Source organism: Botrytis cinerea, chromosome 1 (genome assembly GCF_000143535.2).
Source record: "Botrytis cinerea B05.10 chromosome 1, complete sequence".
Classification (NCBI taxonomy): domain Eukaryota; kingdom Fungi; phylum Ascomycota; class Leotiomycetes; order Helotiales; family Sclerotiniaceae; genus Botrytis; species Botrytis cinerea.
The window spans coordinates 176,795-198,267 of record NC_037310.1 but is presented as its reverse complement, the minus strand read 5'-3'; the positions used below and the strand labels follow the sequence as shown (position 1 = coordinate 198,267).

Genomic DNA, 21,473 nt, shown 5'->3' with positions numbered 1-21,473 from the left:
AATGCATTTACTGGGTAATCATACTAATCATCATACTAATCATCATCCCTCACCAAGGGACCCTGTCAGAGGAAGTCGTCAGATAGTCAGCCTTGGGTGGTCTTGGGTCTTGGGTCGTGGGTCGTGGGTCGTGGGTCGTGGGTCTTGGGTCGAGGATTATCGGGCGAGGCAGAGGGAGGCAGAGGGAGGCAGAGGCAGTCTCTCGCATGAACGTCACTTGTCACACAACACAGCACAGCGCAGCACAGCACAACCTCCCAAAATTCGATTTTGGCGAGTGCGAGAGAAAGGAGCGATCGGACGGAATGCCGTGCGGCAGAAGGGAGGGAAGGAAGGGAAGGTCGAAAAGTAAGTTTCAAACAGTTCACATTTCACATTTCACTGCACACTTCACATTCAATAGTTCTTCCCGCCGGCGGAGTATTGAGACAGATGTGAACCACCAGCTTCGCAGTTTCTGCTAGTGCCAGTATGGTAGCGCATAGTCGTACAGTCCTGGCGCCGAAGATCCCCTCTAAATGTGGCCTCTGTGTACGGAGCAAGAATGTATACCGGTCTTCTCGAATTTTCTAATAGTCTCGACTAGCACTTGCCTTCTCACTGACACCCCTCTTTCCTCTTTCCTCTTTCCTCTTTCTCCCTCCCCCCCCCCCCCTGAAACTTCGTGGCACCACAGTTTGTCGGGGAAAGTAAAATAAAAAGGGTCTTCGGCGAGAAGACTTGCAGCAAGCATAGCGAGACATGTCGATTATTCCAGAGTGAGTAATTTGTCATTCGTGGTTGGGCTAGCTAGTCTTACCATGGACAGGTTTTCAATAAAAGCAATCAATGTCATTTGTTGAGTACGACGTAGGAATGTCGATATATCTGCTTACAACATTCCAATTTCCAGTTTCCAGCTTCCCGTTTCCCAATTCCAAATACCCAATGGCACGCATGGTGTTTCTCTCGAGGGGTAATTAATATTGATATGTGATCCGTTATTACGTGCGAGGGGTGTGTGGGTGGGCAGGGACAGCCAGAGATACATGGCTACGGTTCGATTCTATCCTCACCTCTTGAAGTAAAGTCTGGCATTGCACGCAGAAGAATGCTAGCATGACTGGCACAAAAAAGAAGGCTGATGAGTTTCGCACTATGAGATATCTTGGTTCTTGATCGAGCAACAGCAGTGTGCTTTGCAAGACAGATCGTCTTTGAAGCTAGGGTTTGCACTTTAAACCCCCGGTTTATGCATACAATCGAATCAAGGGGTCCAGCGGAAAGGAAGGAAATGTGCCGACCTTCTCTGTCCTAGCGAAGGCCCTTGGGTATGTGGCAGGTATCGGATACGGTAAGTGCAGGACACACAATACAATAAATGCTATAAATGCTATCAATTCTGCACATTCTGTAAATACTATAAATCCTCTCCTGTGAATCCGGTGTCGAATGTACCTAGGCCGCGGGTATCTGTGATTCCATGTCGGACGGCATGTGTAGGACAAGAAGCGTGTAACAGTTGGCGATATTGGCAGGCATGTAGAAACACTCGTGCTAGGGAGATCCAATTCTTGAAACCCATGATATTGGATTGGATCACGAAAAAGGGCGTTGAGATGGATGTTTGATGCTCACTCGTGCTATCGAGGGGAGAATAAATGTTGACCGGGATTATCACGCCACGCTAGACCTATTGCGTGTCTAGTCTCCATCCTCACCCGTCTGTTGGGAGGAGGGCCAAAAATTCATCAACCATTGAGATGTCTCCCCTTGTAATCCCAGCCAAAATAATGCTCATGCCGTAGAAAGGCAAGAAAACCCAAAGCTTCGGTGTACTTCGTACGATACTCTCACATTTGGTCTTTTCTCCGCTCCACCAGATAGAACCTTTAGAAGATCCCCTCTCTTCTCCCATTCTGTCCGTGATTCAGTCTTCGTCATTCAATCTTCAATTTGATTTCAGTTCCCTAATAGAATCAGTCTTTTTGTTTGCTGATTTAGAAAAAGAAAAAAGGTCTCTATATACTTTGTATTACTAGATATAGACAGACTTTGGAGGGGAATTCCCAGGGTAGTCTTAAGTTCACTACTCTCCAAAAAAAAAAAGAGCGGAAGGTCTGTTTGAGAACCTTTTAGAATTCCTTCACAGAAATTCGTTTTATGATACCCCCTTCGCATACATTTTAATTTTCCCTCGACCACACAATCCTCAAATATGCGTCCCGAAGTCGAGCAAGAGCTCGCCCATACGCTCCTCGTCGAGCTTTTGGCATATCAATTTGCATCTCCCGTAAGATGGATTGAAACCCAAGATGTGATTTTGGATGAGAAGACCACCGAAAGAATCGTCGAAATCGGTCCTGCAGATACCCTTGGTACTATGGCCAAGCGGACACTCGCCTCTAAATACGAAGCCTACGACGCAGCAAAATCTATCCAACGTCAAATTCTATGCTACAACAAAGATGCCAAGGAGATTTACTATGATGTCGACCCCGTGGAGGATGAACCTGCGGCTGCTCCAAGTGATTCTACCCCAGCACCAGCAGCATCCTCTGGTTCAGCACCTGCACCAGTTGCAGCTGCTCCCCCTCCAAGTGCTGGCCCAGCCGCACAAGTTCCAGATGCCCCAGTCGGTGCCATAGATATTGTGCGATCTCTGATTGCCCAAAAACTCAAGAAACCACTTTTGGAAATCCCATTGACAAAGGCTATCAAGGATCTTGTCGGAGGTAAGAATTGTCTATTTCATTGCTTGGGTTGCAGAAGCTAATCATGGGATTTCTACAGGAAAATCTACACTTCAAAACGAGATATTGGGAGATTTGGGCAAAGAATTCGGGTCAACGCCCGAGAAACCAGAAGACACCCCTCTAGACGAATTAGGAGCTGCCATGCAACAGACTTTCAACGGCCAACTAGGAAAACAATCATCGTCTCTTGTTGCGAGATTAATATCTTCAAAAATGCCCGGTGGATTCAATATTACTGCAGCGAGAAAATATCTGGAGACACGCTGGGGCTTGGCAGCTGGCAGACAAGATGGTGTCTTGCTTTTGGCCCTGACAATGGAGCCTGCCGCACGTTTAGGATCTGAAAATGATGCCAAGGCATTCCTCGACGACGTTTCACAAAAATATGCAGCAAATGCAGGAATCAGTCTGTCAACGGTATCTGCCAGTGCTGATGCAGGTGGTTCAGGCGGTGGAATGATGATGGACCCAGCTGCCCTCGATGCTTTGACCAAGGATCAGAGAGCACTTTTCAAGCAGCAGCTTGAACTCTTTGCCAGATATCTTAAGATGGATCTCCGAGCTGGTGACAAGGCGTTTATTGGCGCGCAACAATCAGAAAAGGCCCTTCAAGCACAACTCGACCTGTGGAACGTTGAACACGGAGAATTTTACGCTACGGGTATTGAGCCTGTTTTCACTCAATTGAAGGCTAGAGTGTATGATTCTTCCTGGAATTGGGCGCGACAAGATGCCTTGACAATGTACTACGACATCATTTTCGGTCGACTCCAAGCAGTTGATCGAGAAATCGTTAGTCAGTGCATTCGTATCATGAACAGATCCAACCCCACCCTTCTCGAATTTATGCAATACCACATTGATAACTGCCCAACTGAACGTGGCGAGACTTACAAGCTTGCAAAAGAACTTGGACAATCGCTATTCGACAACTGCAAAGACGTGCTGAACGAGGCACCAGTTTACAAAGATGTTGCATTGCCAACTGGACCACATACAACAATCGATGCTCGCGGCAATCTAGATTACGCCGAGGTCCCCAGAACCAGTGCCCGAAAGCTTGAGCACTATGTGCGAGAAATGGCTGACGGAGGAAAGATTTCAGAATACGGGAACCGAACCAAGGTCCAGAATGATCTCAGCCGCATCTACAAGCTGATCAAGCAGCAGCACAAGCTCTCCAAAGCATCTCAACTCCAAATCAAGAGTCTCTACAGTGATGTTATCCGCTCATTAGCGATGAGTGAAGGACAAATCATTCCAAAAGAGAACAGCAATGGCAAAAAGAACGGTGTCAAAATGAACGGCGGAAAAGCAAATGGCAATGTGAAGGCTGGAAAGGTCGAGACCATTCCATTCCTTCATTTAAAGAGAAAGGATGAACACGGTTGGGAGTACAGCAAGAAGCTTACTGGTCTCTATCTCGATGGCTTAGAGCAAGCGGCTAAATCTGGTGTCACTTTCCAGGGCAAGAATGCTTTGATGACAGGTGCTGGAGCTGGCTCAATTGGTGCCGATGTGTTGCAAGGACTGATCAGTGGTGGCGCCAAGGTTGTTGTAACCACCAGTCGATTCTCCAGACAGGTCACCGAGTATTATCAATCAATGTACGCTCGCTACGGATCCCGAGGATCTCAATTGATTGTTGTTCCCTTTAACCAAGGTAGCAAACAAGATGTTGAGGCCTTGGTCAATTATATCTACGATCCAAAGAACGGTCTTGGATGGGATCTTGACTATGTCATTCCATTCGCTGCTATTCCCGAGAACGGTCGTGAAATTGATAGCATTGACTCGAAATCCGAGCTCGCTCACCGTATCATGTTGACCAATCTTCTCCGTCTTTTGGGTTGTATCAAAACTCAAAAGTTCGAGCGAGGATTCGAGACTAGACCTGCTCAAGTTGTCTTGCCGCTCTCTCCAAATCACGGAACTTTCGGTAATGATGGTCTTTACTCCGAATCCAAGTTGGCATTGGAGACCTTGTTTAATAGATGGCACTCGGAGAGCTGGGGTAATTTCCTCACTATTTGCGGAGCCGTCATTGGATGGACTCGTGGTACTGGTCTCATGTCTGGTAACAACATTGTTGCAGAAGGCGTTGAGGCCTACGGCGTACGCACATTCTCCCAACAAGAGATGGCTTTCAACTTGTTGGGTCTTATGGCCCCTAACATTGTTGATCTATGCCAATCCGAGCCAGTTTTCGCTGATTTGAACGGTGGTTTACAATTCATTCCTAACCTCAAGGAATTGATGACGAAACTCCGAAAGGATATCATGGAGACTAGCGAAGTCCGACAAGCTGTCACCAAGGAGACCGCTATTGAGAACAAGATTGTCAATGGCGAGGACAGTGAAGCACTCTACAAGAAGGTCACAATTGAACCACGTGCAAACATCAAGTACGACTTCCCACAACTACCAGACTGGAAGAAGGAAGTTGCCCCACTCAACGACAATCTCAAGGGTATGGTTGATCTTGAAAAGGTTGTTGTCGTTACTGGTTTCGCTGAGGTTGGACCATGGGGTAACTCTCGTACCAGATGGGAAATGGAGGCGTATGGCCAGTTTTCTTTGGAAGGTTGTGTTGAGATGGCCTGGATTATGGGTCTTATCAAGAACCACAATGGCAACATCAAAGGAAAATCCTATGCAGGATGGGTTGATGCCAAGACCGGAGATCCAGTTGACGATAAAGATATCAAGGGTAAATACGAGAAATACATTCTCGAACACTCTGGTATCCGTTTGATTGAGCCTGAACTTTTCAATGGCTACAACCCAGAGAAGAAGCAATTGCTTCAAGAAGTTGTCATTGAAGAGGACTTGGAGCCATTCGAGACCTCCAAGGAGACCGCAGAAGAATTCAAACGTGAGCACGGTGACAAGGCTGAGATCTTTGAGATTCCAGAATCTGGAGAGTATCTCGTCCGCATGCGTAAGGGTGCTACACTACTCATTCCAAAGGCTCTCCGTTTCGATCGACTTGTCGCAGGTCAAATCCCAACTGGATGGGATGCCAAGAAATATGGTATTCCAGACGACATTATCTCACAGGTCGATCCTGTTACCTTGTTCGTCCTTGTCTGCACTGTTGAGTCTCTTTTGGCATCTGGTATTACTGATCCATATGAGTTCTATCAATATGTGCACATCTCCGAAGTGGGTAACTGCATTGGATCTGGTATTGGTGGTACTTCGGCCCTTAGGGGAATGTACAAAGACCGCTTCCTGGACAAACCACTCCAAAAGGATATCCTCCAAGAGTCTTTCATTAACACCATGAGTGCTTGGGTCAACATGTTGTTGATGTCTTCCACCGGTCCAATCAAGACTCCTGTTGGTGCTTGCGCCACATCAGTCGAATCCGTCGATATTGGTTATGAGACTATTGTTGAAGGAAAGGCTCGTGTCTGTTTTGTTGGTGGATTTGATGACTTCCAAGAGGAAGGTTCATACGAGTTTGCCAACATGAAAGCTACCAGTAATGCTGTCGATGAGATGGCCCATGGCCGCACACCTAAGGAGATGTCTCGTCCTACCACCACCACCAGAAATGGTTTCATGGAGTCACAAGGTTGTGGTATCCAAGTCATCATGACTGCCAGACTTGCTCTCGACATGGGCGTACCAATCTATGGTATCCTTGGATTGACCACTACTGCGACTGACAAGATCGGACGCTCCGTTCCTGCTCCAGGTCAAGGTGTTCTTACAACCGCTCGCGAAAACCCTGGCAAGTTCCCATCGCCTCTCTTGGATATTAAATACCGTCGCAGACAAGTTGAGCTTCGCAAGAAGAACATCAAGGCGTGGCAAGAATCGGAACTTGAGTATCTTCATGAGGAGATTGCTGCCATGAAGGCTCAAGGAGGAGAGTTCAACGAAAGCGAATATGCTCAAGACCGAGCACAACATATCGAGCGCGAGGCCTTACGTCAAGAGCGTGAGGTTTTGAACAGTCTTGGTAACAGCTTCTGGAAGAAAGATCCTACTATCGCACCTCTTCGTGGTGCCCTTGCTACTTGGGGCCTTACCATCGATGACCTCGATGTTGCATCTTTCCACGGTACCTCAACTGTTGCAAATGACAAGAACGAGTCTTCGGTCATTTGCCAACAAATGGAGCACCTTGGTCGCAAGAAGGGTAACGCTGTCATGGGTATCTTCCAAAAGTACTTGACAGGTCATCCAAAGGGTGCTGCTGGAGCTTGGATGTTCAACGGTTGTCTGCAGGTCCTCAACAGTGGTTTAGTTCCTGGTAACAGAAATGCCGACAACGTCGATCAAGTTATGGAGAAGTTCGACTACATTGTTTACCCAAGTCGCAGCATTCAAACCGATGGTATCAAGGCTTTCTCTGTTACTTCCTTCGGCTTCGGTCAAAAGGGTGCTCAAGCTATTGGTATTCATCCAAAGTATTTGTTCGCCACTCTTGATGAGCAAACATACTCGGCGTACTGCACTAAGGTTGAAGCCAGACAAAAGAAGGCCTACCGCTACTTCCACAACGGAATGATCACAAATACCTTATTTGTTGCCAAGGACCACTCACCTTATACTGATGACCAACAAGGAGCTGTCTTCCTCAACCCAGAAGCCCGTGTATCAGTCGATAAGAAGACTTCCGCTCTCACATATGCTCCAAACTTCGCTAAGAAGGTTATCAATAAGGAAAAGACAGAGAGCACAAAGCAGATGGTTGAGTCACTTGCAAAGGGTGCTGCAACAGCTAACAACAAAGTTGGTGTTGATGTAGAGGATATTGCTGCTATCAACATTGAGAATGATACATTCTTGGAGAGAAACTTCACCGAGAAGGAGGTTGCTTACTGCAAGCAAGCACCAAACCCACAAGCATCTTTCGCTGGAAAGTGGAGTGCGAAGGAGGCCGTCTTCAAATCTCTCGGTGTTGCAGGTAAAGGAGCCGGAGCACCTTTGAAGGAAATTGAAATCACCAACAATGAAAAGGGTGCGCCAATTGTCTCGGTAAGTTTAAACCCCTTCATTTCCGATTAACTTTCGCTAACAAACATATAGCTTCACGGCGATGCCGCAACCGCAGCAAAGAAAGCCGGCGTGAAAGAAATTAGCATTTCAATCTCGCACTCTGACACTCAAGCCATCGCGATTGCCGTAGCAGCTTTTTAAGCTTTAGATTTTTTTGACTCTTGTACATTGGAGTTGATTTTTTATTTTATTTTACATATTTGACTAGTATGGGATTTGCAGGCGCACATCCAGTTCTGATTCAGACGATGTAATGGAGGGAGTAAAAGGATTGGCATGTTTTTTTTTTTTTTTTTTTTTTTCCAATGCGATAAGATGAGATAAAGGATGAGAGCAATCAGAATTGATGACAGTCAATGGATTTGATGTAAATAGATAGATGGAAGGGAAGGAACGCAAATCACGACGTTAGATTTAAAACAGTTTCCCTGAGATTCGTGAATCACCTATGCTTTATATATATATATATAAACGTACACACATGTTCATAGGAGATCCAACCATAAATCTGGATCCATTGGATGAAGGGACACCTTGATACCTTGATACCTTGATACCTTGATACCTTGGTATATGGGACGAACGACCGGGCTGAACCGATAGTGGGCCCCCTGTTCTGTCAAATTGTGGAAAGAGTAGCCGCTAGAGCTAGGAACCTTTCACTCTAATTTGTACTGTGTCAAAATGCTTTTTGCGTGTATCCTTCCTTTTGATGACAATTTCTTTCCAATAGTCTTGAAACTCTATTTGATTGCCGCCATACGGTTTGTTGGGAAGCCTCTCCGAGGTATTCGATACATCATGTGAGTTGGTGAGTGTGAGCGTGAGTGTGAGAGGGACGGAAGAGTCCGAACAGTTTGTTGTCCTGCGTGGCGGCTTGTGTAGAAGTGCACAGGGCTTAATCGGTCTAGGGGCTGTGCTCACTGTGCAGCACGGCGTGGATCAGGGCTGACAGGAAGTGGTACGTGGGGACCTCTAGTTCCTGAGCTTTGTTTCTATAGGATGTGAGCTCGCATCCCATGGAAATCTGGGAAAGAAAGAAAGGTCGATGGAAAAAGCAAAGTTCGTCGTAGGTTTCTGGTATAGTTGAGTTAATCCAGGTTCGCAAGCAAGGCTCTCTCCGTATCGTGTATGTGTATGTGTGTGTGTGTGTGTGTCAGCAGCTAGCAGGGCAGGACGAGGGTAGCAGAGGCAACGGAAACGGACTTTCGGGCATCGCACCCTTCTTTTATATACATCCTTCTAGAATCGCACTATCGATCGTACCTCTGCCAGTAATTGTGTGGATTCGATATTGGACGGTTACTTTTCCTGGCATGGTCAGACTGCGTACATCTGTACATCTATACTCCCCAAAAGACTGAACGACCCGTGGACGCGCAAGACATACCGAGTAAAAGGCTACTTGCACATACACATTATAGCGCAACACAACACAACTATCTGCAGTCATCCTTCCGCGCTCTTCATTTCTCCTGCAGACACAGACCTCACCGTCACTCATTCGAAGTGCTACCGTGCCAGCGTACATGATTACTTGCGCAATCGTTCAATTTGTTGTTTTCACTAATATATAAATTTGATCGCTACGTTCTTTGTATTCCATACAGTGTTGCGGATTGAGATTTCGTCATTTGGGAGGAGGGACTGGATTAGATACTACGGAGACGGGCTCCAATATTACGCACATCTCCTTCGATTGATCGATTGAAAGCGAACACAACCCCACGACCCCGAATACTACTGGCGCAAGATTCGTTGATAGAGAAAGATTAATACAAGCGGAAGTGGGAGTGGAAGCGGAGAGGCCTCTGCGCGAAACGGTCGGGCTGGGAGACGGTTTATGAATTAGGTCATCCCGTCCTTGGTCAAGTGGTGTGTATGGGATATATATACGAACTATTCGAAGCTATATTCATTACTCGCGAGCTACGCTCGTAAGCTCCCGCCCACATGTCGGACGATTTTGCGGCTCCCATAAAGGGTATTATAAAGGCACTAGATGCGGGGATAAAGTTAACGAAGAGGGTTGCGAGATCTGCGAGCGATGGGCCGAGTAATTTAATTTATATATCGGAGTTGGCACAAAATTTACAGAAGAATTTGGAAAAGACTAGTCAGGCTATTGCGGATGCTTATAGAGATGCTGTAGGATCCTATGGTGAAGATTTTGCTAAGGCGTTGATGGAGGATGGTGAGTGATATTGAGGAGTGTGGAAATATATGGGAGCTATTGACTGATGATGTGGTAGAATCTATTCAAAATCGATTGAAAGAGGTTAAGATTGATCTGAGGGATCAAATTGATGAATGCCAGGATTTCGACGAAAATCTCGAATCTTTCCAAGCGTCAGCTTTCACAAATGTCAAACAACAGTCGAAAAGATGTCGGACAGAATGTACTTTTATTTTCAACAATCTTCGGGATCGGATAGATCAGACGGATCGTCATCACTTTCGGATGGAAGATAGATCACCCCCATTGAGTCCTGCACACATACCGATTATGGAACAATCTCCTCGACGACCACCGGCAACATGTCCTATGGATATTGCTTCTCCACCCTATTCATCGCTGCCCCCCCAAATTGATAGGCAAATTGTCGATAATAAAGTTTCGTTATCTGATCCTCCAAGGAAGTCTCCCAAGAAGGAAGATCCATGGAGTTTGAGTGGACCGTATTTCGATGTTGGACCAAGGACTCCTCCTCGTGGCCCATCCCCAGAACCAAATTATCGAGAATCGATACAAGCTACACCCCCTCCCAAATATGGATATGAAACACCACCTTCCAAGCAAATATTAATAGCTAAAGAGCTGGTATTTCAACGACTTAATGCGAATGAGGAATTTCTGGAACGGAGAAAACAGTCTCGTATGTCATTCCATAACGAAATGCGGAAATCAGTCTCCTCGATAGAAGAGAATAGGGCAAGCGAAACTTTCAGCGATGGATCGATGCTTACGTCTCCTTGGTCTTCATATTCATCAGCAAGTAGTCCGATAGAGAGGCATAGTTCTAGAGGAAGTGGATATGATGATCTGATAGGACGGAAAAGAAGTCAAGGTCAGACTTCTCAAGGAGGAAGTTCGAGGAATGGATCATTACGGGATCGAGATGCTACACCTGCATCCTCAAGTACGACGAAGCCTGATAATGAATATTTCCCTGCTTCCTCATTGAAACCTCCGACGCCAATCTCAGCGACGCCAGCGAGTCCCGGTATTAGCGAATATCAACCTTCAGAATCAGGAATTTCATTATGGTTGAAAAGTCCAGTTAGTCCACCAACGTCTGAAATACATGATCCAGCTTCGTGGGGTAGACTTGCGCCTGCGACCACAACTCCGACATCTACTACATCCTTAGCTACCACGTTACAACTACCTGGCTTCGGTAATGGAGTTGAAGATGGATTAGAAGTTGTTCCCGTTATCGAAAGCGGTTTGGAAGTTGTACCAACTGAAGATCCCGAACCAGTACCAATACAACCTTTGAATCCCATTCCAGAAAATCGAAGTCAAAGTCAATTAGCAATGCACAGAGCCACTCCTTCAATAAAAAGCATGGATTGTCCTATGAGGCATGATAGTTCGTTTTATAAGTTCGATGGATTTTGTCCGGGGGCTAAAGCAATGATTAGAGGGGAAACTGGATTTAAAGTCGTTAAGAGACCTTCGGTATGTAGAATTTCCTTTCTTCAATTTTATTTTGTTCATTATTTCATTGGTCAGATATGATTCGCGTCTCCTTGCTAATACTTAGGTTTGTTTGTACTAACAGAAGGATCAGGGCCATTATAGTGCTACTCTGAGTGCGAGATGTATTAAATGTGCCTATGAGGTTGGGTGGAATGATGTGGAAAAGGATAGATTACTTGATCGTATGTGTAAATTGCTTTTTAAGCGTGAGGAAGGGTGCTAATCTCAGCTCGCGTATAGGCTCTGGTATATATTCCAACACCGGTATTCGATGGCGTCAACGATTTATTTCAAAATGTCATCTGAAAACTTCTTCAGTGGACGATCCCATCTACGGTGTATGTAGACATTTCATCCTTCCTACGTTCTGAACTCAAACAAATAACTAATATCCCAGTCAAGTGTATATTCTGTATTGAAGATCACCGCACAGTTGAAGAACACGATGCAACCGTTTTCTTCAGCGTAACATCCCTATTTCGTCACCTAGCCCGTCATCCTCGTCCACTTCCTCAAGTAACAGGTATTACAACTGTCTACGGAATTCAACCTCCTTCAGTCCTCGATTTCGATATCCAATTCACCATCCACGAACCTAAATTTTCTCCCTATTGCATGTCTGAGATCGCGTCCAAAGTAGCATCTCGTCCCACCGCTCACGCAATAACAACCCATCATCCAAAACCTGTCTCCAAAACTTTCTACGATCCTGACAGGCAACAAAGTATGCATTTTGCAGACGGTGCGAAAATTGTAGGGATAACATTTCCGCAACGCTTTGGAGGTAGTTGGTGTATAGGATATCATGACGGCGAACGAGGATCTTTTCCCGCAAATACTGTTTCTTTCCTGTCGCCACCGCGAGATGAAGTAAAAATGAATCCACAGAGTTCTCTCCAAGCTGTTGCGAAATGGGATTGGAAACCCAAAGATAAGGAAGAAGGGTGGCTCAAGTTTTCGAAAGGAGAGAGAATATATAGTGTAGGGTATGCATGGCAAGATCAATGGTGTTGGAGTGGTTGTACTAGTAAAGGAAAATGGGGACTTTTCCCGAGTAGTTTTGTGGAGGATTTAATAAGTACGGATTCTTCATCTGGTAATGCTAAAGCATCGAAGATATTGGGCACGGATATTGAGAAAAAAGAAAGAGGTGGATTAGGTGCAGCTTTTGGATTCTCGGGAGGAAAAGGGAGGATGGTTAGTTTTCCTTCTAGTTTGAGTAGGAATAGGAGTGCGAGAGGACCACAAAGTCCGGTGCAGAAAGAGGGAGAGGCGTTGAGGGAAAGAAGTGGGAGTTCGTTGAGTGGGTTGATGGGATATGGACATCGGAGGGCGGCGAGCGTGCGGAGTAATGGGAGTACGGCGAGTACGCCTAGTAGTCCGTTAGCAACTGTGCAGTCGGGGTTAGAGGTGGATGTGGGGATGAGACCAGGGACTTCGGGAGGAGATGGAGGTTTAGGTGGTGGGAGTAGGAATAGAGGGAATAGTGGAAGTGTAGGATCTGCTTCGAAGGGAGCGACGGGGAGTGTGAATAGAGGGAGTAATGGGAGTATGAGTGGAGGAACACTTGGGAGTAGTTGGTTAAGAAGTTAGGGGTTGGTGGTGGATAAAAGGGAGGGGGGGATCCCAACTATGACTATGATAATAACGACATATACACACACACACACATACTCGCAAATATGAATATGAATATGAATACCAATACAGAAATAAGCGCAAACGCAAACGAAAAGAAAGAAGAGGAAATTCCTGAACGCTCTGGGTGATGTGGGATGGAGTTTTGGATGGATGGATGGATGGATGGATGAATGGTTTGAGTTCGATGGGGTTTGCAGGGCTGGAACGGAGAACGGAGAATGGAGAAATGGATTTGTATTTGGATTTGGATTGGGATTTGATTGGGATTTGATTGGGATTTGATTGGGATTTGGCTTTGATTTGGGATACCATTGTAGTTGTTTATATTACATTTATTAGGAGTACAGTTTTACTTTTACCTCTTAAATGGGTTTTTTAATTCTATTCTTAGTTTGACTTGTTGAGTTGAGTTGAGTTGAATTGTGAGTATCGAGAAGTGAGTATTGAGTATTGAGTATTGAGTATTGAGAAGTGAGAAGTGAGAAGTGAGTAAATGAGTAAATAAGTACAATCAATCGATTTAATCGAATTTGATCTAATCGAATCTGTTTTGTTTTGTTTTGTTTTGTTTTGTTTTGTTTTGTTTATGGATTTATGGATTTGTTTATAGTTAGTTAACTAGATATAATTGTTTTGTTTGGACTTTAAAGCGAGGGGATGAGGTAAATAAATAGATAAATAGATAAATAAAGATCTCTTAATCTCTCTTTGAATATTGAACTTTAAACTTCAAATATTGAACATTGAACAAAGAGCACATATATCTCATATATTCTGATATTCTGATATCCCATTCCATTCCATTCCATTTCATTCCAATCATATAACTATTCCACGCTATGCATAGCTAAATAGATACTATCAAGAGAATCAAAATCAAAATCAAACCCAACAAAAAGAGATAATCGAGAATAATCAAGAAGCAAAAAAGCCTTTATGAATGAATATCTCTCGCTTTAACTACACTTTAATTCACCTCCAGATTTTCCTACTCTTCCCTTCCGCCTTTCCCCTATCCTTCCCCATCCAAGCACAAGAGTATCAAAAATAAGTAAAAACAAAACCTAATCAAAGTTCCTTCTTCGATTCCACATCTGGAGCAGTCTTATTGATAAAACTTCTTCCCATCGCGATAGTTTCTCCTTGTCCTCTTTGTCTCTGCCAGAATCTATTGATTTCGTCAGTCTCTGATACCATCGAATACGATTTCGCTACTTCGAAAACATACCTCTCCTCTGCAGTTCCATGACCTTTCAAACTCGATTCTCTTGCTTCTTCCTCCAACGTATTTCTACTAATCTTCTCCCCATTTGTAATCCCTCCCGAAGCAGCATTTTCCGCCGCTTCTTGCGATATGGTTTCTTCTAGATAATGCCTAACACCCAAAATTAGTTTACGCTTTAAAGAACCCTACAAACGCTCTTTAAAAGAACAAAAAAGCACAAGCGGAGTAAAAATGGCAAAAATAACATACTTCCTGACTGCAAATCTTTCCCTTCTCTCTCTCTGCAAACCCGGACTATCAATTTTACTCAATGCCAATCGAATGCCTCTTCTCAAAGTCAAATAAATATGTTCCGAGAAAAACATAGTAAGTAACACTCCCCATCCTGTCATCTTACTTGGTGTTCCATCCGGTCCGAGTCCATCCCCAGAAAATAGATATACCAGAGCTGCCGCACTAAGACTTCCCAACCATGACAAGAAACCCAATGCTTCAATCCATGGGCCTATAGAATCCGCGCGCCATGGAACAGGACGTTGCGTTTCCAATGCGATTTTGAGAGCATCACCTCTAAGTTCAATCCAATTGTTAATCAAGAAAGAAAGACCAGTGAGAGGCCAAACGACTGAAAAGAGAGATAAATAACCGAATTGAATGACCATTTCTCGGAAATCTGATGTTACGTCATAGATACCTAGTTCGGCTTCATTTCTTACACGGATCAAGAATGCGCTCTCTTCTGGATGATCACTTTCCGGTGTTGAGGAACCCCCACGTTTGGCGGCACGATCAGCTTGGATTTCTCTGTATTTTTTGAAGACTTTTTGTTTGACATATGGAAGAATGACCTCAAGAGCGAAATTGACGATTTGTGCTGTAACCGTGAAGTAGATAACCTGCTTCTTTAATCTATCAGGATCAATTTGAAATCCGGCTTTTGGTGCTGTCATTTGTTCATCATTTTCCGCAAATGGTCTCACGGCCATTTGGAAAATATCTAAATGAGGGACGATGACTTTAGCAAATGGGACATAGACAAATGCCGTGAGGAAGATCGGCATGTAGGATGTTATGAAGTTGAGAACGAAGATTTTGTGGACCATTGCCGCATCATGAGCTATTGAAGGTTATAAATATTAAAACTGGGACATATGAGGGTGGTCACTTACCATCAGTAGTTTCGTAATTCTCAAGGTCTGTCAATTTTGAGGCAAATCCTGTCAAAAGAACAGACAGTGTTGGCATGAAAATTGTCAGAATTACAGTGGGTAAGAAAGTCTATCTTTGATTAGCCAAGTTCTAACCCCAAGATCAATATACATACCAAATATGCCTTGAATGGACCATTATAAACTTCAGAAATGAAGATCTCAATTGCAAAGCAAGTTGCAATCAAACTTCCCAATATCACAACAGCACAGAGTGCGAAAGGTACTTGTAGTAGTTGACGACTCAGCCTTTTCACTGGCGAGTAAAACTTAATCTGCTCTCCAGTGACTGGATCCTTGATTTCCTTTTCATGCTTGAAGTCGGGTCTTTTGTGTTGGATTTTTGATACTCCTCGAACACCCCATTGTACTGCAAGATCAGTTTCTTGTTTCTTCCAATATTCCGTATAGACAATGCCCCACAAGCCATTGACTACGGCATATATTGGAGAATATTGACCCAAGAGAACCCAAGCGCAAAATCCGAATGCCGCAGGAAATACCATGAACATGAAATAAGATTGTAGAAAGGCGAAATAGAATCCAATCTTTTCACCAAATCTGTCTTTGATATCCTCTAGATCCTTGGTTGTGAGAAGATACTTTGAGGTAATTTCCTTAATCCAAGCCATATTGAATGCATGATCATGAAGAGGAAATATCGATTCGACTCCCTTCCACTCCCCTCTCTTAGGCGTGATTCCAGCACCACCTTCATTTTTCGGTTGTGTGATTAACAGGTAGACCAATCTTAATCGTTCGGCCTCAGTCATTGGTTCTGCACTCAAAGCCTCTTGCATGTTCTTTTCCGGGGCAGCTGTTCGAACTCCATATAACCAATCTTGTACTCTGGAGCGATATACTTCGGACCGTAGATGTCTGACCGAAGCAGTTTTGACAAATATAAGAAGTGAACAGTTGTCTCCATTTCGCACTTCAGTCATTAACCCAACATCGTTGAGAGCTTCGATAAGCTTTACGAATTGTGCTTCGGCTTCGATTTTGTCTGGCGGGGTACATTAATTATCTGCGAAAGTGAATGGAAAACGTTGGGTTGTCATACTCGTAGTAGCAAAACGATAATCGATTACGAAGTCGACTCTGCATAATTACTGATCAGCCAATGCTTACGAGCCCCTCCAGGTTACTTACTCAAAATTGGTATGCAAAGCATTTCCCAGAGCTGGGTTTGGCTCGTAAATACTCTTGAGCGAAGCCATATTGACAATGCAAATCTGCGGGAGAGAGTTTGATCGACTCAAGTTTCCGCCGATATGTAGAAGGAGATATGAAATCAATGAGAAGTAGGTAAAAAGTTGGTAAAGAACCAGCTCTTTATTGAATGATAATAATATTCACACCAGCTTCAATCAAGCCACTAGACACCCATGACGAAATGGTCGCTAAATTTGGGGATCTTGAATTTATCCCTGCGACGATGCCTCTTTTGAAGCTTGGCACGCCCTAAATGCACAAACCGGCACACCAAACCCGTTAAAATCAAACTATTTTTAAAACAATACTTTTTCAAAATTGAATCACAATGTGAAAAGATATTCTAAATCAAGCAAAAAAAAGAAACTGCTATGAAATACCAACTAATAGTATTTTATCTCCAATTTTAAATCAAAATGTATTGATGATTGATTTTAAAAAGAATTTTGAAAATAGTACTATTTTTGGTGTGCCGCTCACATCCGGGGCGTGCTTGGCTTTAGTGAAGTCAGTTACACACACCCCACGTTTTATTCCGGCTGAGGATCAATTGACTAGGTCCGGGTACAATACTGTGTAGACATACAACTGCCTTGTCTAGTGAAATCCAGCATCGGCTATGGTTTAAGGAAATGTGTCTGCTTTATCCTGGATATTGAGAGGCAACTCTTGATTGAGGACTGTCCTAATCACAAATAAATCTGATCAATACTCAACAGCGAATTGCTAAAACTACCTGATCTCTGCCAGCCGGCGTCAGCACACCTCCATCATGGCTCCCAAACAAAAGACGATATACCCATGGTCTCGTCGGAATAATATATATGATCCTCCAACTCCTCTTGATTCTCTCCTCGAATCTCCTCTCCGCACGTTGGTCTTCTACCTCCATGCCATCCTCCTGTATTTCCGCGGCACATCTTTCAAGCCCCCCCGGAACAAACCTGCTGTTCGAGTTGTGTGTATCTCAGATACGCATTGCAATAAACTGCCCATTCCGCCTGGCGATCTTTTAATACACGCAGGAGATTTGACCAATGCGGGCACGGTGGAAGAAATACAGGCGCAAATAGATTGGTTGGATCAACAGCCACATCGAGAGAAGGTATTCATTTGTGGAAATCATGACAGTTATTTCGATCCCAAGTCGAGGAAGCCAGAAGATAAGAAGAGGAAATTGAATTTCAAAAGTTTACATTATTTGGAGAATAAGGCCATTACGTTGAAATTCAAGGGCGGGAGAAAATTAAAGGTTTATGGATCTCCAGATATCCCTCAGTGTGGTGGTTCTGATTTTGCGTAAGAAACCCGCAGTCCTTTGGAGAGAACTCGAATGCTAATCATATTCTCAATTGCCAGTTTTCAATATCAAAGACATCTTGCGCCGTGGGAGAATCGTATACCGAAAGACACAGATGTTCTAATTACACACAGTCCACCCCGACATCACCTCGATATCAACCTAGGTTGTAAATCGTTACTAGAAGAGATATGGAAGGTCAAACCTAGACTTCATGTGTTTGGACACATACATTCCGGACATGGTCGTGAAGCTGTGTTTTGGGACAAGGGACAAGAGGCTTATGAGAGACTTATGGAAAGGAAGAGAGGAGGCATAATCATGGACTTGATGCCGAGCTTTGCATGGGTAGATGCTGTGAAAGTGATTTGGTATGGAGTCAAGGGTATTTTATGGCAAAGATTAATGGTTGGTCCTGCGGGTGGAAACGGTGGTTTGATGATCAATGCTGCGGTTGTTTATCAATCATCAACCGATGTGGGAAATCCAGTTGAAGTTGTAGAGCTATGAATGATGAACGACGCAATGGCGATGGATAAGTCTATCCCTCTCCTCGAGAAAGCATGGGATAAGATATGATATGCTGTGCAACCTTCAAAGTTCATGCCTTGTAGATATGACCTCTGCTCTGGACTACATTCGCTGACAATACGAGTTGACTCGCTGCCCTCTGGAGAATGTTCCATCGTCCTTTCGGCACTTGAAGACGGTAGTAAAATCATATTGGGAGACGTCCCGAGTTGTATCGAAAGGTCTGAACGACTCGAATGATCTCGTAGAAACAAATGATACCTATCTAATACCTGGTGTCTTATTGGTCAAATCTTCTTCATCCTTACCGTAGCTCTCCCCGCATCCGAAGTCGGTGGGGCCGCTGGGCTCTCATCATCAAGATCAAGGTACGGAGATAAGTCGTTATCAAGACAGGCCAAACTGTAATCTGTGTCTCGAAATGCAACCTTCCTCAAGAAATGTCTCCTAGCCCTATCGTACATGAATTTCTGTAGAGATAATGCAATGAAAGATAAATCTCAGCCAAACTCTCTCGCCAGCTTCGCATTAGTACAATTACAATTACAATTACAAATACGCATGCTTGCGTGGACGGTGAGTATCTCCTAGGTCGGTATATTTTCTGTTTCATTCGTTCGCCATTCATCCGAAAAAGCGAATCGCAATTGAGAGGCTGGATGTGCCGAGCATCGAGTTCCTTTCCTCTCTTTTCCTTTGCCTCGATAGGTTTTACGATTCCCGAGGCTACTCCACAAGCTATCTTTAGGTCCTGACTATTGACTTTGATAGTATATACACTCGGGTTTCTCTTTTTTGTTCGACATCTTTTTTGGAATTTATTATCTTTCTCTCTGTTACATACCCCCTTTTCAGTTTTGACTGTGATTGCGATTGCGATTGCGATTTTAAAGATATCAAGACATTGGATTATCACACGCTAAACGAAAAGATGGCCAAGTTGACTGGACAGGAAGTCGCAGAACACAACTCGAAAGAGTCATGTTGGGTTATTGTTCATGTATGTATTTGCCTCATTGTATGGAGTGGCGAGGGCTAACTCTTGATATAGGGGAAAGCTTATGATGTTACGGAATTCTTACCTGGTATGAAGATATCTGTGGTACCAAGGGAAGCTATGTATTAATTACATCGACAGAACATCCGGGCGGACCCAAGATCATTCTCAAATATGCCGTATATACCCCGTAGAAATACCAATGGTACGCAGAGAAGTTAACATTGTGATATAGGGCAAAGATGCAACTGAAGAATACGAACCAATTCATCCCCCTGATACTCTCGATAAATTCCTAGACAAATCGAAACATCTAGGACCAGTTGATATGGGCACAGTCAAGAAGGAAGAAAAAGAATTCGATCCAGATGAGGAGGCAAGACAAGAGAGAATTTCACGCATGCCAATTCTAGAACAATGCTACAATTTGATGGATTTCGAGTCCGTGGCAAGAAGAGTTATGAAGAAGACTGCTTGGGCATACTATTCTAGCGGTGCTGATGATGAAATTGTAAGATAGATCCTCCCTGTCTTCAACCGTGATGCAATTGCTAACACTAGTAGACTATGCGAGAAAATCATTCCGCCTTCCATAAGATATGGTTTCGACCAAAGGTTCTTGTCGACGTGGAAAAGGTCGATTTTACCACAACTATGCTTGGAACGAAAGTCGATATCCCTTTCTATGTGACAGCTACAGCATTAGGAAAGCTTGGACACCCTGAGGGAGAGGTTGTCTTCACACGAGCGGCGAAGAAACATAATGTTATACAAATGATTCCAACTCTAGCATCTTGCTCATTTGATGAAATCATGGATGCCGCAGAGGGAGAGCAAGTTCAATGGTTACAATTATACGTTAACAAGGATCGAGAGATTACAAAGAAGATTGTCCAACATGCCGAACGTCGTGGTTGCAAGGGTCTATTCATCACAGTCGACGCTCCTCAATTAGGAAGAAGAGAAAAGGATATGCGTTCCAAATTCACGGATGTAGGATCTTCTGTTCAATCAAGCAGTGGACAATCCACGGACAACTCTCAAGGTGCAGCAAGAGCTATTTCGAGCTTTATCGATCCAGCTTTGAGTTGGAAAGATATTCCTTGGTTCAAGTCTATTACCAAGATGCCTATCATTCTCAAGGGTGTTCAACGTGTGGAAGATGTTATTCGAGCTGTCGAATGTGGTGTTCAAGGTGTTGTACTTTCCAATCACGGAGGCCGACAATTGGATTTTGCTCGATCAGGTATCGAAGTTCTCGCAGAAGTCATGCCTGTTCTTCGAGAACGTGGGTGGGAAAACCGTATCGAAATTTATATTGATGGCGGGGTGAGAAGATCCACGGATATTATCAAAGCACTTTGTTTAGGTGCTAAAGGTGTTGGAATCGGTCGACCTTTCTTATATGCTATGAGTGCGTATGGACTGGCAGGTGTAGATCGTGCTATGCAGCTATTGAAAGATGAGATGGAAATGAATATGAGGTTGATTGGGTGTTCGAGCGTGGATCAGTTGAATCCGACATTGATTGACACCAGAGGATTGAGTTCACATACTACCATGGTTCCGATTGATACTTTGGTAAGTTTCCTTTCTTGATATGATATGATATGATATGATATGGGGAAATGACTGGAAGCTAATGGCTAAATAGGGTATGACGACTTATGATCCTCTGGCGAATCCAGCAGAGAAGGCGAAGTTGTGAAGTTGTAGAAGACATGACATATGTAGAAAGACGCATATCTGTGGGGTGGCACTTTTTGATTAGAGAAAGAAGACTTGTACACATAATTTGAAACATTCACACATTTTAAATCCGAGACCAATGAACGCGGAACCTATATATTGCTATGGCGAAATGTAAAATCCCATCTCTGTACGACTCGGACCAAACGCTCCTAC

At 44.0% G+C, this 21,473-nt stretch overlaps 5 protein-coding genes across 6 annotated transcripts; 4 read left to right on the top strand and 1 right to left on the bottom strand.

Moving 5' to 3' along the window:
• The first annotated feature begins 1,774 nt into the window (after nt 1-1,774).
• Bcfas2 lies at nt 1,775-8,265 on the top strand. Its single transcript, XM_024690160.1, has 3 exons — nt 1,775-2,714; nt 2,773-7,727; nt 7,779-8,265. The coding sequence occupies exons 1-3, from the start codon at nt 2,198-2,200 to the stop codon at nt 7,887-7,889; spliced, it is 5,583 nt and encodes a 1,860-aa protein (XP_024545928.1). The 5' UTR covers nt 1,775-2,197; the 3' UTR covers nt 7,890-8,265.
• Nucleotides 8,266-8,376: 111 nt separating this feature from the next.
• BCIN_01g00430 (hypothetical protein) lies at nt 8,377-13,606 on the top strand. Of its 2 annotated transcripts, none has more exons than XM_001547416.2 (5): nt 8,377-9,942; nt 10,001-11,430; nt 11,543-11,633; nt 11,692-11,789; nt 11,854-13,606. In XM_001547416.2, the coding sequence occupies exons 1-5, from the start codon at nt 9,702-9,704 to the stop codon at nt 13,042-13,044; spliced, it is 3,051 nt and encodes a 1,016-aa protein (XP_001547466.1). In that variant the 5' UTR covers nt 8,377-9,701; the 3' UTR covers nt 13,045-13,606. The 2 variants fall into 2 exon arrangements, with proteins under 2 accessions (XP_001547466.1, XP_024545927.1); XM_024690159.1 differs by having other exon boundaries at nt 11,537-11,633.
• Nucleotides 13,607-13,759: 153 nt separating this feature from the next.
• On the bottom strand, nt 13,760-16,929 carry Bcist2. The gene is made up of 7 exons (XM_024690158.1): nt 16,678-16,929; nt 16,589-16,626; nt 15,642-16,531; nt 15,487-15,595; nt 14,567-15,434; nt 14,321-14,467; nt 13,760-14,260 (listed from the first exon to the last, which is right to left on the bottom strand). Exons 1-7 carry the CDS (start codon nt 16,743-16,745, stop codon nt 14,161-14,163), a joined length of 2,220 nt encoding a protein of 739 aa, XP_024545926.1. The 5' UTR covers nt 16,746-16,929; the 3' UTR covers nt 13,760-14,160.
• Nucleotides 16,930-17,281: 352 nt separating this feature from the next.
• Nucleotides 17,282-19,091, top strand: BCIN_01g00410 (hypothetical protein). Its single transcript, XM_001547418.2, has 2 exons — nt 17,282-18,039; nt 18,100-19,091. The coding sequence occupies exons 1-2, from the start codon at nt 17,513-17,515 to the stop codon at nt 18,548-18,550; spliced, it is 978 nt and encodes a 325-aa protein (XP_001547468.1). The 5' UTR covers nt 17,282-17,512; the 3' UTR covers nt 18,551-19,091.
• Nucleotides 19,092-19,130: 39 nt separating this feature from the next.
• Nucleotides 19,131-21,412, top strand: Bccyb2. Its single transcript, XM_024690157.1, has 6 exons — nt 19,131-19,571; nt 19,623-19,656; nt 19,710-19,747; nt 19,804-20,079; nt 20,133-21,149; nt 21,223-21,412. Exons 1-6 carry the CDS (start codon nt 19,503-19,505, stop codon nt 21,274-21,276), a joined length of 1,488 nt encoding a protein of 495 aa, XP_024545925.1. The 5' UTR covers nt 19,131-19,502; the 3' UTR covers nt 21,277-21,412.
• The last annotated feature ends 61 nt before the right edge of the window (nt 21,413-21,473 follow it).